This window comes from Chanodichthys erythropterus, chromosome 12, assembly GCF_024489055.1.
Source record: "Chanodichthys erythropterus isolate Z2021 chromosome 12, ASM2448905v1, whole genome shotgun sequence".
NCBI classification, from domain to species: domain Eukaryota; kingdom Metazoa; phylum Chordata; class Actinopteri; order Cypriniformes; family Xenocyprididae; genus Chanodichthys; species Chanodichthys erythropterus.
Window position 1 is genome coordinate 38,988,866 of NC_090232.1, and position 14,418 is coordinate 39,003,283.

At 36.9% G+C, this 14,418-nt stretch overlaps 1 protein-coding gene across 6 annotated transcripts in view; it reads left to right on the forward strand.

Annotated features, from left to right (window-relative positions):
* The window catches only part of sh3pxd2aa (SH3 and PX domains 2Aa), a 141,591-nt gene that overhangs the window by 84,101 nt on the left and 43,072 nt on the right, over positions 1-14,418 (forward strand). For all 6 annotated transcript variants that reach the window (XM_067405179.1, XM_067405180.1, XM_067405183.1 and 3 more), the window contains exon 6: positions 1,057-1,082. In XM_067405179.1, the coding sequence (XP_067261280.1) occupies positions 1,057-1,082 (26 nt within the window). The remainder of the gene's footprint in view (positions 1-1,056; positions 1,083-14,418) is intronic.

Below are 14,418 nucleotides of genomic sequence, written 5' to 3' on the forward strand. Positions count from 1 at the left end.
TAATAAATGTTTTATTAACACATATTCCTACTGCAATTCATGATTAATTCAGGTAATTATAAAACATTTAGAAGTGGTCAGTTAACTATTTTTGTGAGCTCATCTAAAGTGAGGACTGTTTATGCTTTGTAAAGCTTTTATAAATGAGATTTAAAGGTTCAGTGATCTTCTGCACTGCTGTTCTCTAATGTTTTAAAGTTAGTACCGAGGTAGTTTTGACACTAGGAATATGTTAATAAAGCATTTATTAACACACTGAGTAACTAATACTATATGTCTAAATAATAAGATGCATAAATGTACATTTAAATATTTTATTAATCATTTACTTACACTTCCTAAATGATCTTATGAACCACTGACAACTCCTAAATTACTGCTTTGTGAATAATGTAATACATAATTTAGAAATGATAAATTGATCATTAATAAAGTATGAAAATACAATTATTAAACTCTTTATAGATATGCTTATAAATCAAGAACAAAGCATTTATAGCTGTATTTATAAATGGCTTACTAATGTCTATTAATGTTTTATAAATGATAAATTAACTATTTACTAATGCTTAACTAATGCTTCATAGCGTGAGTTATTCTAAAGTGTTACCTGTAACTGTACTGTATGCATCTGCACATTAATTTTATTGTTCGCTACATTGGCTTCATTTTTTACAGTTTAACCTGATTTTTTGCTGATGGACAGGCCTCACACACAGGCTGGGTGTCGTTCTGATTTATTAATCAGGGCTTGTTAAGAGATCCGCCCTCTTTATCCCAGAGCCGTAGGATGGGAGGAGGGACGGGGGGGGATGAAAGGATAGAGAAAGAGCCATGGTTCTGTTTGGGTCACATGATCAGATGTTGTGGCGATAGCAGCTGGCCCCTTCGATCTTAACACAGACTCGCTCCCTGCCCTGGCACACGTCTTGCTCTCACTGCATCTCCAGTGTGTGTGTGTGTATGTGTGTGTGTATGTGTGTGTGACAGCTGTCTGCTGCAGGACATAGTCTCACTGTAACTTACTATGTCACTCTGTTGTTGCTTTTTTTACAGGGATTATGGATCCAAACGCAAGTCAGGTAAGACAGCCTTTTTATTTACCTCTCGTCTCAGTGTTAAACCTGTTGCCGGGTTTAAGTACTAAGTCAACCCCGCTCACTAACTCTGCATGCCCTCTCTGCTATTGCGGCATTGAATGACTTGCTGTTTTGCACTCAGCTCAGGGTAGGGAAAGGGTTTCGACCGAGTTTCTTTAGAGAATTAGACATGACTCAGAGGTTTGTGAAGCTCTGGGAGTGTCAGCTGTAAAAGGTTTGGGAATAACTGGCAGGACTTTGGAGGAAAGCCACATGAAAGTATGTGCATTTGTACTTCACTCTATTGCCAAAGTGGTATCAGCCAAGTCGTCCAGCTGAAGGCAGAGAAAAAGCATGTAACCTTAGCAGTTGGTGCTATTTTTTTATTTAATTTTTCTATATATATATATATGTACATATTTATATTTATTTATTTTTAGACTGTTATTGTAATATTAAGGCACAGTGATCTGATTTATGACAAGGATTAAACCAAGTTTCCTTTGCATAGCATGCTAGGGTGTGTGTGTTTTGTGAGTGAACAGCCGTTCTGCAGTTGGGATGCATATCCACACACACACACACAGGTTTGTTTTGCTATCTTAGTGAGGACAAAATGAGGCGTAATGGTTTTTATACTGTACAAACTGTACATTCTGTCCCCTACACACTACCCCTACCCCTAAACCTACCCATCACAGAAAACTGTCTGCATTTTTACATTTTTAATAAAACATTGTTTAGTATGTTTTTAAAGCTATTTTAAATATGAGGACTCATGAAATGTCCTCATATTTCATGTTTACGTTGTAATACCAGTGTAATACCCATGTCATTCAAATTTGTGTCCTCATAAATCACAAAAAACATGCACAAACACACACACACACAGACACGCACGCTGTTGAACACTAATGTAATTTGGATTGAAGTGAGCGTTGGAGTTCCTGTCGTCTCTCCCACACACATCCCTTAAACAAATCCTTTAAGAAACGTTTTCCGTTTTTGATCTGTTTGCTTTCCGCTTGCACACACACATTCATTTGCTCTGACAATATTTGAAATTCGGATTTCGTTTTTGTGTTGATGTATTAAATAATTCCAGATGTCATTTTAGTTTCTGTCCTTTTAGCGTGTATCTATGGAGGCTTGTTTCCGCCACGGAATAAAAAAGTTATGTTAATTGCGACTTTTTTATCTCACAATTCTGACAAGCTTCCATATGTATCTATACTTTTAATTAGAAAAAAAGAAGAAAAAAAGTTGTTTTAAGGTGCAACCCTGAATCTTAAATATCAGTAGTTTTTCATCTTCAAATCTAATGCACATTAAGCTGACACAGAATAAAGTTTTTAACATAAAAATTTCTACAGGTTTTGTGCTGCAGCACTTAAACCCATGTTTTGAGATAAAAACTATAGTACTCATGTGATGTGATGTTGAGAGCTGAATGTGTTTGGGAGGTAAACCGCACATGTTCTATCACATGCATGCAGTTGAACCTAGGAGTCATTTCTAGGCATTTTTGAGAAGGAGTGCAGGGATATGCCATTATACTGTAGTCATTTCAGTACATTTGTGATGAGGGAAAGTAGGCTTACTACACAGACAAGTTTAGTTTTACACACACACACACACACATGTTTGTTTTTGTGAATTGTGGGGACTTTCCATAGACTTCAATGCATTTTACACTGAACAAACTGTACATTCTATCCCCCTACCCTGCCCCTACCCCTAAACCTAACCCTCACAGGAAACTGTGCAAACTTTTACTTTTTCACAAAAACTCATTCTATATGATTTATAAACCCATTTACATTGTGGGGACCGCTGGCTGGTCCCCACGATGTAGGTGAACTCAGGTTTATATTACATCATGGGGACATTTGGTCCCCACAATGTAATATAAACAAAAGCACACACACACACACACACACACACACACACACACACACACACACACACACATACACATCATGTTGGGGTCTTTCCATATTGACCCTGATATACTGAATCTCTTGTTTTCTTGATTCGCCGTGAGTAACATGTTTGTACCATGCCTCGGAGACCATGCTATTCTATCAAGTTGCTAAAATAGCATAATCAGAAAGAGCTTTGTTTTTAGTAATAGAGCATTTTCTCCACCATACAATATACTTTAAAATTAATTACATGCCATTTAGCAACACAAGTCATCCAACTTTTATTAACATGATAATCTAAGATCTAGCTTACTGCAATGTGCGACAAGTAGAGTAACATTAACATAAATTTCAACACACTCAAATATATTTTAGTATGATTGTTTTGACCAAGTAAAACAGTGCAGTCCAATTTTAACAGTTGTTAAAGTGGTCTTAATTTTAACATCACTTGTGGCTGTCTCATGAGGATTAAATAATGTACATTTAAGTGATCAAACACAACTGTTCACTGTAGAATCAGGCGGGAACCGGCAAACGTTAACCCTTTCACACGTAAGTTTCAAATATTATTAAATAAGGTGACCGTTATTTAGAACATATCACTTTATGGTTTCCATGGTGACGCATCATTGCTTGCTACGTGACACACCGCAGCAATGTATGAATGATGATCTGCTTTCATTTAATTTTTCCTTTTTTATTCAAAATATTCACAAATTTGTTAACTATAGCATGAAATATCTAATATTCCGATTGCCAAATATGTGCAAGTGGATGTGTTTTGCTGTTTAAACACCTTTATAACGATCGCGTTAGTTGAGCCATATGAGCGATGGGCGCCGCCATGTTAGTTTGCGCCGCACAGAGAATCGGATCTGTTGGATTTACAACCCGTTAATTTATCCACTTCTCCCGAAATATATGAAAGTAAGTGAGTCGGTGAACTGGGGAAGAATAGAGTAAGCTTTTAAGTTACTTTCACAATGTGTATCTGATATGAATTAAACGTGTTGTCAAGTTATAATGGAAAGGGCTGTTATTTCCACTTCTATAGACATCATTGTGTATTTTACAAACTCTAAATATATTGTTTAGTTAGTACTTATGTGCATTTAAATGAACCTGAAATGAACATTATTTAGTTGAAAACACTGCATATATGTGATATATGAAAAGCGCTGTGCGCGTCCGTCTCTGGTTTAGCGCCAGTTAAAGCTCGCACGCACAGTTGAATTTGGCAGTTGATCACGTAATGCACTGAACGTTCTAATCACATCGGTTTGATCATACGCGTCAAAGGGTTAAACGTAACTTAAACCTTAAAATAAACCAACAACAAAATGAAAGGATGGCCGACTGTGGCATTTAAGCATAAGTAAAAAGTCCAGAGCTCCTCCATGGGACTCGAGACCGGTGTGTCGCACAGGTGTCTCTCAATAGTATTCGCTCCACTGGTCTCATTCCGCTCCCACGGCTCTCGGCCCCACCCTGCTTCATACCACAGTAACATTAATAAAACTTTAATACTGTAGCTCATCCATAAACATGATTTCTGCCTGAGTCCCATCTGATTGCTTTCCATCAGCTCTGGAGGTGATTCCACGCTCATTTGCTATGCCTTTGTTATTGTTTTGAATAAGTGACCTCTAGTGGTGAAACTTCCATACTGTACCTTTAAGACATTATTTTAAGACTTAAAGACATTCCTGAGTACGACGATTTCAGGTTTTCAGGTTGGATCATTTTGGTCTAAGCAAAACCTAATCCAGACAAACATCCACTGGTTGGTGTTGATTTTTTAGACTAAATAGTTATTCTTAAGAAACATAAATTATTTTGACTCCTTTGCAGTATTTATAAGGTCTGCAGTATCTTTTCAAATATTTGTCTTTCCATTCATCATCAGTTTGTTGTCTGTTGTTAATTCATATTTATTTGCTCTCACAACATTTGAAAATTGCTAACATTTGGGTTAAAATTTGACCCGCAGCTGAAGTGATGTAATAAGCAATTCCAGCTGTTGTTGTTTTTTCTTTTTTGTCTCCACATCTCATTTGACAATAAATCATATGTAACCACTTTTCTTTAGACTTTTGGATGACTGGAATTCCCATCAACACCATCCTCTTTTCCATTCGGTTTTTAAGATGACCACTGGATGTGTATCTGTCAAACATCAGTAATAATTTATGTTAGCTATGACATCCTGAAGATGTTATACTAATTATTCAAGTATATATTTTGTATGTTTGGAAATTTGTAATTTATTTTTATTTGTAGAGATCTGTGGTTTCAAATTGTCCCCATCTTTCTGTCCGTTTGAACGTCTGGCTCTTTGGTTTCCAAGCTAATTAATTATCTCTGAGGGTTTAGCAGGTGGAAACTGCAGCTGGGAAGTGTCATTATCAAAAACAAACTTGTTCCAGGCGTGGGCTTCGTACATCCCCTGGCAGTCCTGTTCACCAGAGCTCCCACATTGTGTTGAGAAATGTCATTTTAAATGTTTTGGAAATTTCTTATTTGCATGACAACATGAAGCCTTGAAGAAGCATTGTTTTCATTACAGATGGGCAATGATTAATTATGAAAACATTACTTCTTTAAAGCATTTCTCATCAATTCAGATCCATTTATATTTATATTTAGTACTGGCCCTCCAGTCTGATGCATTAGTGAAGGGCGGTTTTCAAGGACTTCCTGCTGGTTACATTATTACGCCAATGGACCAGTAGCCCCTCACCGCAGAACACTCGAGATCAAAAGGGCGGAGTCGGGTACGTTAAGTTATATGGAAAGTGGGAGGAGTTGGATCTAGAACCAGGGGGTGGAGAAGGGTAGGTTTAGAGCCAGGGGGCGGAGTCGGGTAGGTTTAGGGCTATGGAAAGTGGGAGGAGTTTGATCTAGATCCAACCCCGCCCCTTGGATCTTGTGTTTTGCAGTGAGGACCATCTCTTTCATGTCAACTAACTCATTCAATTTTTTCATTCAGATCACTGAATGGCTGTATCCGAAATTGCATACTTCCCTATATAGTAAATGAAATTGTGACAATATGTGACAAAGGAGGTATATCCATCCAATTTCACAGTACTCATAAAAGAACAATGTAACTGGCAATATTGGGTCTCATTCATGAAACACGAGCAGAACGAATTTTTGTGTAAATCGTGTGTAAAGTGGTTCTGGCGTAAATTTTCGGATTCATTAAAATGTTCGTATTTTCCAAATGTTAGTTGGTACGAAAGAAATCTACACCTGCTCCCAGCCACGCGTAAATAGTGCGTTTAACATCCGAACGTTTTGCTCATTAATAAGGCTGCATTTTAATTCACCTTAATAAGGTACATATTTACACAGCATTTTGAAAAAATATTATATACAGTAATTACATACGTTTTTTCTTTTTACTTTTATTGTGAGAGCCAGTAATGGCATCAGCAAACGGAGCACTTTAATCAAATAATGGATAGATTTCAATATGGTTGGGCAAACTAATGGCCCCTTATTTGTTATGGAAATTGTTTCCTATAAAATGTCCAAAATCCTTCATTTGGTGTCATAATATGATGCCCATATATAGTTGTCAGTGGGATTTAATGGGCGGGATTTATGGTAATTGAGAATGAGCGTGCACGGACGTCCCATTTACGACTGATTGGAATTCATTAACACACACACACATTTCACTATCACTTCTGACGTTTACAAAGTATTTGTGAATCAGGAGAAGAGTTTTTGGGAAAGTCTCTTTACGCGCAAATCACTCGCATATTTACTCGTATATTTACGAATGTTTCATGAATGAGACCCATTGTGTGTAAGTTACTCAATATTAACTTCCTGTTTATTGAATTGTTATATAAAAGCAATATCACTATGGCTGTCACTAACGATTATTTTGGTAATCGAGTAATCGTCGATTATTATGACAATTAATTGAGTAATCAGATTACATATTTAATAAAAATGAGGCAATAACTTTTGGTTCAAATAAAGTATCAAAAGCAAGTAATCATATGGTTTTATAGAACAACACTGTTAGAATACATAATATAAAATACATAATATAAATTATCAACTTATTATGTATTATAACAAATGCCTGCAGAGGGCGACAATGGCCTGGTGTTGTTACACTTTACAGCAAATCAAATCCTTATTGGCCAAATAACATTTAATTCAAATGTTAACTTAATCTGCAATATTTGACTACTTTATGATAGAAATGATACAGCCACTGTAATTTTTTGAACAAGAATATAGTTCGCATATTTAGAAACATGTTGATGTATTCTCCTGTGCTTACGATGGTTTATAAATGATTTACATTGCAAATCTGATGAAATGGTGCACGTTGCCTTCCCAGATGAACGTTATAAGCAACCCAAGCTCACAGCATATGCAGAAATGGAGTTTGAGATGCGCTCCTTGTAAATGATAACAGTTCTTTTGCAGCATTTACTGCAAATGGAGCTGCTGTAAATAATTAAAGCACAGGGCATATATTTATTTAATTGAATCACTGCTTTTGTGAATTCACAATCACACTATTTGCAATAGTTTGGGTTTTAAATGGTTTTAAGACTTCGTGCAGCCTTAGAAAACGGTCTAATAATGCATTTTATGGATTCTCATCCATAGAAAGCGCCAATTCTGCTATTTTCCAGTTAATCGACACGATTAAATTGCACTCAAGGATTTTTAAAAATCGAGTATTCGAATTTGATCGAGGAATTAGGACAGCCCTCACACTCAGAATTGTGTTGTTTTACGGATTATCCACACGGCTGTGATTCGGCCTTAGGCCTGTGTTGAAAACTGATCACATATTAAAAACAGTACACATGCTTGTGTTATATTACTTATATAATATATATATATAATATATATAAAATAATTTGTTGTATTATATATTTACCTCTATTAATTTATATACAGTAGTGGCTGTATTCACAATATAGCATGGGCTCTCACTGACTGTATGTACCTCATTGCTTAAATAGAGACCCAGCAAACATTGGTCCAACGGCAACGTCAAGTTCCTGGCAGTAGAACAGCATAAATCGGTAAAAATATGTAACACAGAACATTTCCTAAAAATTAATTCAGATACGTTTCATAACTATCATTTTGGAACTACACTGCTCAAAAAAAACACTTTTTAATCAGATAATTGTGAGTTAAACTCCAGGGATATTGATCTGGTCTGTTAAGTAGCAGAGTGGGTTGTTAATCAGTTTCAGCTGCTTTGGTGTTAATGAAATTAACAACAGGTGCATTAGATGGGCAACAATGAGACGACCCCCAAAACAGGAATGGTTTTACAGGTGGAGGCCACTGACATTTTTTCCCTACTCATCTTTTCTGACTGATTTGGCTAGGCTCAGTGTCACTACTGGTAGCATTAGGCGATACCTGTACCCTACAGAGGTTGCACAGGCAGTCCAACTCCTCTAGGATGGCACATCAATACGTGCCATTGCCAGAAGGTTTGCTGTGTCTCCCAGCACAGTCTCAAGAGCATGGAAGAGATTCCAGGAGACAGGCAGTTACTCTAGTAGAGCTGGACAAGGCCGTAGAAGGTCCTTAACCGGTCAGAAAGACCGGTATCTGCTCCTTTGTGCAAGGAGGAACAGGATGAGCACTGCCAGAGCCCTACAAAATGACCTCCAGCAGGCCACTGGTGTAAATGTCTCTGACCAAACAATCAGAAACAGACTTCATGTGGGTGGCCTGAGGGCCCAGTGTCCTCTAGTGAGCCCTGTGCTCACTGTCTGGCACCGTGGAGCTCGATTGGCATTTGCCATTGAACACCAGAATTTGCAGGTCCTCCACTGGCACCCTGTGCTTTTCAGATGAGAGTAGGTTTACCCTAAGCAAATGTGACAGACGTGAAAGGGTCTGGAGAAGCCGTGGAGAACGTTATGCTACCTGTAACATCGTTCAGCATGACCAGTTTGGTGGTGGGTCTGACGAGGCATATCCATGGAGGGATGCACAGACCTTTACAGGCTAGGCAATAGCACCCTGATTGCCATTAGGTATCGGGATGAAATCCTTGGACCCACTGTCAGACCCTACACTTGTGCAGTGGGTCCTGGGTTCCTGGTGCAGGACAATGCCGGCCTCATGTGGCGAGAGTATGCAGGCAGTTCCTGAAGGATGAAGGAATTGATACCATTGAATGACCCCCATACTCGCCTGACCTAAATCCAATAGAACACCTCAGGGACATTATGTTTCGGTCCATCAGACTGTACCTCAGACTGTCCAGGAGCTCAGTGATGCCCTGGTCCAGATCTGGGATGAAATACCCCAGGACACCATCCGTCATCTGATTAGGAGCATGCCCCGACGTTGTCAGGTATGCATACAAACACGTGGGGGCCATACAAACTACTGAGTACCATTTTGAGTTGCTGCAATGAAATTTCAGCAAAATGGACTAACCTGCTGCATCATTTTTTCACTTAGATTTTTTGGGGTGTCTTTGAATTCAGTCCTCTGTAGGTTGATCATTTTCATTTCCATCAAACGATGTGGCATCCTTTCATTCCTAACACATTACCCAGTCCATATCAGTATAGATATCCAGCATGATATTTTTCCCCATTGAGATCTGATGTGTTTTCAGAGTGTTCCTTTCATGTTTTGGAGCAGTGTATTTTTCAACCATGACGGGATGTGTCGGAGTGATGTCTTTTCAACGGACATTAAATGTCTAAATGTTTGCTGTGGACAATCTACTTATCCTTTATGAAAGTGCAAGTAAAGCATATCTTCTTCTTGCAATTGAAAGAGGGCCTGTGTAGGAAGACATCTAAGCTTTTGCTTTTCCAAAATTGATGACAAATGCATATAATCAAACTGAAATGATGTGTATCATGAGACAAACTTTGATATTGCCATAGAGACTAACAAACTAAAGAAGGGTTTCCTTGTGGCTTAGGTAAACAGTTTAAAGAGAGGGGTCACAAGTAAGCTTTCATTGCTTTATGGTGGCAGGAAGACAGGGGCCTTGTTTCCCACTGAGGTGCCCTTTAACAGTATATGATTACAATGTAATCACCCACACAGAGCATAATTCAATAGTATTACTCTATAGCTGTGGGGCTTTATATAAATAAATGTCACAGACCCAACTGAACCCTGTATGTATAAGTAATAGAACCTGTTTTTATCAGTGTTTTTGTCAGATTTAGTTGATGCTTTGATAATGCTTCTTAATTTAGGACTTCATTGATGGTTTTTCTTGGTGCTTTTTTCCCGTTTTTGTGTGTTTTGTAGTATTTTTTTTTGTTGTAATTTTTGTCCATTCTTTTCAAATATTTTTTGTAAACTTTTTTATGCTTTATAGTATACAGTACTTTATGGTAGTATTATCTGTTATTTTCTGTTTTTGTAGGATTTTAGTCCCCTTACTGTAGCATATCAACATTTGAGACCATTATAATACAGTAAGCTCAAAAAGTATCAAGACTTACATAACTCTTTAAGACCCTAAAGAGCTCAGTTTGGCTTGTTAGTCCCATTTTCCGTAGGGACAGACCATCTTGACAAGCAGATGGGTTTAAAACACTTAAGCCCCAAATAGGGATCAGTTTTGCCTGATGCTGCTAGAAGACTGTCCTCTCAGAACTGCTCTTATGTCAGCTTGAAGACACAAACCACCTGTTCAGAAGTTCAAAACCTTGAGGATTAGGTAAAGTGTGCCAAAACCATCTGATCTATCTTCTAGGGCTCATGATAGAGAACATTTATATGTCCCCTGCTCTTACATTTTCAGTCATTTTGACTCAGAGAGTTTTATTGTTTCAAACCTTTGTTTCAAACCATTGTTAAGATATAGTCATTTAAATGAGGACTGCCATATAAAAACTTGCTTATGACTTACCTGAGATTGTTTTATTGACATTTTTCTGTGGTTGAAACACTAATTTGGTGATGGTACAGTATATTTCACTAAGTTGGACTGTATCTTTTAACATACATTCTGATGTTCATTCATGTTTTTGTGCTATAACCAGGGCTTGACATGAACACATGCCAACCCACCAAATGCAGGTTGATTTCAGCAATCACTCCTACTAACCACTTTGGTGGGTTGAATTTTATATATACTATATATATTTTTCAATTGTAATCTTTTAAAAAGGCATTTAAAATAATAAACTAAGTGCAATGTAATGATGTCAAAAATATAGATTTTTCTTAACTGTCTGAAACACTTCCATTAGTAATTTTCCACAGAATAGATACCAGCTGCACTTTTTTGCTCAGCGAGTTGACTCACTCGTTTCATTTGCTCTGGATGAATATTGTTGATGTTACAGGGCTTGAATTTAGGCATGGGATTACGCGTATTGTGCATAATTTTACTCATTCCCGCAGATTTTGTGTTCACACCCAAAGAGCGCTCACATAAAACTGCCTCTCAGTACTGAAATAAGTTCTTTTTCACTGCTTATTGTGCTTAAACATTCAAATACACAAAAAAATAATGTCAAAATGCGGCCTTGGTGAGTATTCACATAAACACAGTCAGTTATGTTTTAAGTGAATGTAAACAGTTGAGAAAGAAAACTCATGTGTAACAGTATAATGGATCCGTGCATCAGGTCTTAAAGTGACAGCAATTGCTGCCAAATTATGAGATAATATTAAAAATAGAGTGGCTAGTAACTTTGGAAAACTAATAGCCACAGTAGCTGGTGAGCAAACAAAAAAGTTATTGTCAAGCCCTGGCTAAAACTAAAGAGGAGTTTATTAATCCAATCCCCCTGGAAGTTAGCCTGAGTTTAAATTCCTTAAAGACCCAGTGGTGATACAGGTAGTTCACAGATCATACCTTTGTGAATTTGAACTTTTGGGTTGAGCTTTAACCACTGGGCTACAGCACCCCATGCAGGTACCAGGATGTTTTTACACACACTCCTCTTAGAGTGTTCAGATGTCTTCCAGTATGGGCACTTCTTCCACTGCGAGGAAAGGACACGCATTACTTGCAGTTCCCCACATTCTGCTCCTCGTGTGAGAGTCAGATGTGGAGAGGGAAAACGGAGGCTGGATTGTGGGGTTCTGCTGGAATGGGGTCAGTCAGTCAGACCCTGGTTTACGTGGCAGAGTGGGTTCTGTGTGACGTCGGACTAGCTAAGCTTGTTTACACAAGACTCAGGGCTCTGTGGAGGAGTGGAGGGGCCATACGGAGAGAGAACGAGAGAGAGGCGTGCGGAACAGATGGGAGTTTTAGGGGAGGAGGGATAGTTTTAGTTTGAGAGGAAAGGCCATGTTTGCGTATGTATGTGTGGTGTATGTTTGTCTGTTCTACTTCTATTGAAAGGAATGGGCTTAAATAGGTCAGTGTGGTTTTATGGTTAAAAAGTCCTTGTTTATGATGTTTAATGAATGTAGTTTGACCACTTAGCTACTGGAAAATGACAGGATGTTTAATTTAATTTGTTTCTAGGCATGTTTGACAGAGTTTCCTTGTTTATAAAAAATTAATGGAATTATTGTAGAAATGATACTGTCTCTCTTTAACTGTGAAAACTATAAATGATAGAAAAGCTGAATTTTCAGTGCCCATGAAGCTGTCGGTTGGCATACATTATGATTAATGAAATGATTTATGATTATTTTAGTATTTGTTTAGATCATTGTTTTAACACTAGAAGTCCCAGAGATTTGTAACTCTCCTTTAGCCAAGTGGATGCTAACTGGCTAGTCTTTTGGCTATCATTAGCATCAATTCATGTGTAAATATGGTCATTACCTGAGCAATCTGCAGGGGGGTTGGGGGTGTGTGTGTGTGAATGGTTGCTGGTGGCTTGTTTGTATGTGTGGGGGAGGGAGGGCTGCTAAAAGCAGAGAACTTGATTGACCATGGGCCGGTTTCAGAAAGGAGGTTAAGTGAAAACTCTGACTATGTTAACCCTGAAATGAAGTGATGTTTAAAAAGTTAACTCACTCATTCATACTGCAAAAATGCTTTTCATACTAAGTTTTTTTTTTATCCTATTTCAAGTAAATAAAAAAAAAAAATCTTAAATCAAGATGGATTTTCTATATGAGAAAATTATATATGATATTTAGTCTTGTTTCCTGGGGGGATCTAAATTAAGTGCATTTTACTTAAGTAAAATTATCAATATCTGCCAGTGTGGTAATAAAAATAATCTTAATGCAAACGGAAAGTGTTGGAGTGTCTACCCAGGTGAAAAAAAGTGCAGTAAAATACACTTTATTTTAGTACACTTATACACTTCCATAATGTCCAGTGCTCTATTTCCGTGCACTTATTTTGTACTTAATATACTAAAAGCTCTTCTTTAGTACTTCTTAAGATAATCTTAAGAACATCTAAGTGTACTCAACTGTGCTATTTTGAGGCACCATGAATTTGAACTAAAATGTGCTTTTAACATACTATCTCTGTATAGAAAAATGTATTTAGTTACCACTTGTAGTACACTTGAACCCATCTTTCAAACACTTTTAAAAATGGACTTATGATGTATTTCAAATATAAGATTAATATATAATGAATATATACAAAATGTATTTATAATATATTGCCAGGCAGTGCCAGGATTGTGAGTGATTGCTGGAATGTACTCACTCACTTTTTAATATTATTTGTAAATATGTGTACAAATGGTTGGTTTCTTTATTTTATTTTGTACTATTTTTATCAATAGATCTCAGCAACAAAGGAAATAAAAAACATGTGTGTTGATTTCTCCCTAAGATGGCAAAGTGAAACACAAGTTTCCTTGAAGTGGCTCAGCATGGCCCCACATTGTTTACATAACAAAAGCAACTGTTCACAGCTGATTAAGGATATTAGCCTAAAGACTTCCAGCCCATCGGCTGTCCTGCGGGTTTTATAGGTAGAAAAGCCAAATGGCTGCTCTCTGGGACTTCTAGTGTTAAAAATGCAAACATTTATATGATGGATTTAGATTTTTTTTTTTTTTTTAAAGATAGCATTGGACAGTGTTTTTATAACTAAAACTATTTAAAAAAACGTTTGAAATAAACAGTTAAAATAAAGAAATAAAATACAAATAGATGAAACTTTAAACAAAAATGTTGAAATAAGATTTGAATAAGTTGAAAAATTAAATATTTAAATATTTAAAAAAAAAATAAAAATGACAAAATGCACATAACAATAGCATAATAAGACTTTTAACTTTTAAAAAGACTTTTCAAAGTTTTAATGTGAACCACTTATAATAAAAAGATGAAAAATTAAAATTAAAAATCAACCCCTAGGGCCTAAAAGTTCTCCAAAAAGTCCCCCATTGGTACAAAAATAGATTTGTGTTGTTTAGCATGTGTTTTGTTTTTTGAAGTGTGCAGTCTTTTCTCTCTCATGACCTCTCTGCCAAAACACAATTGAACAGCAT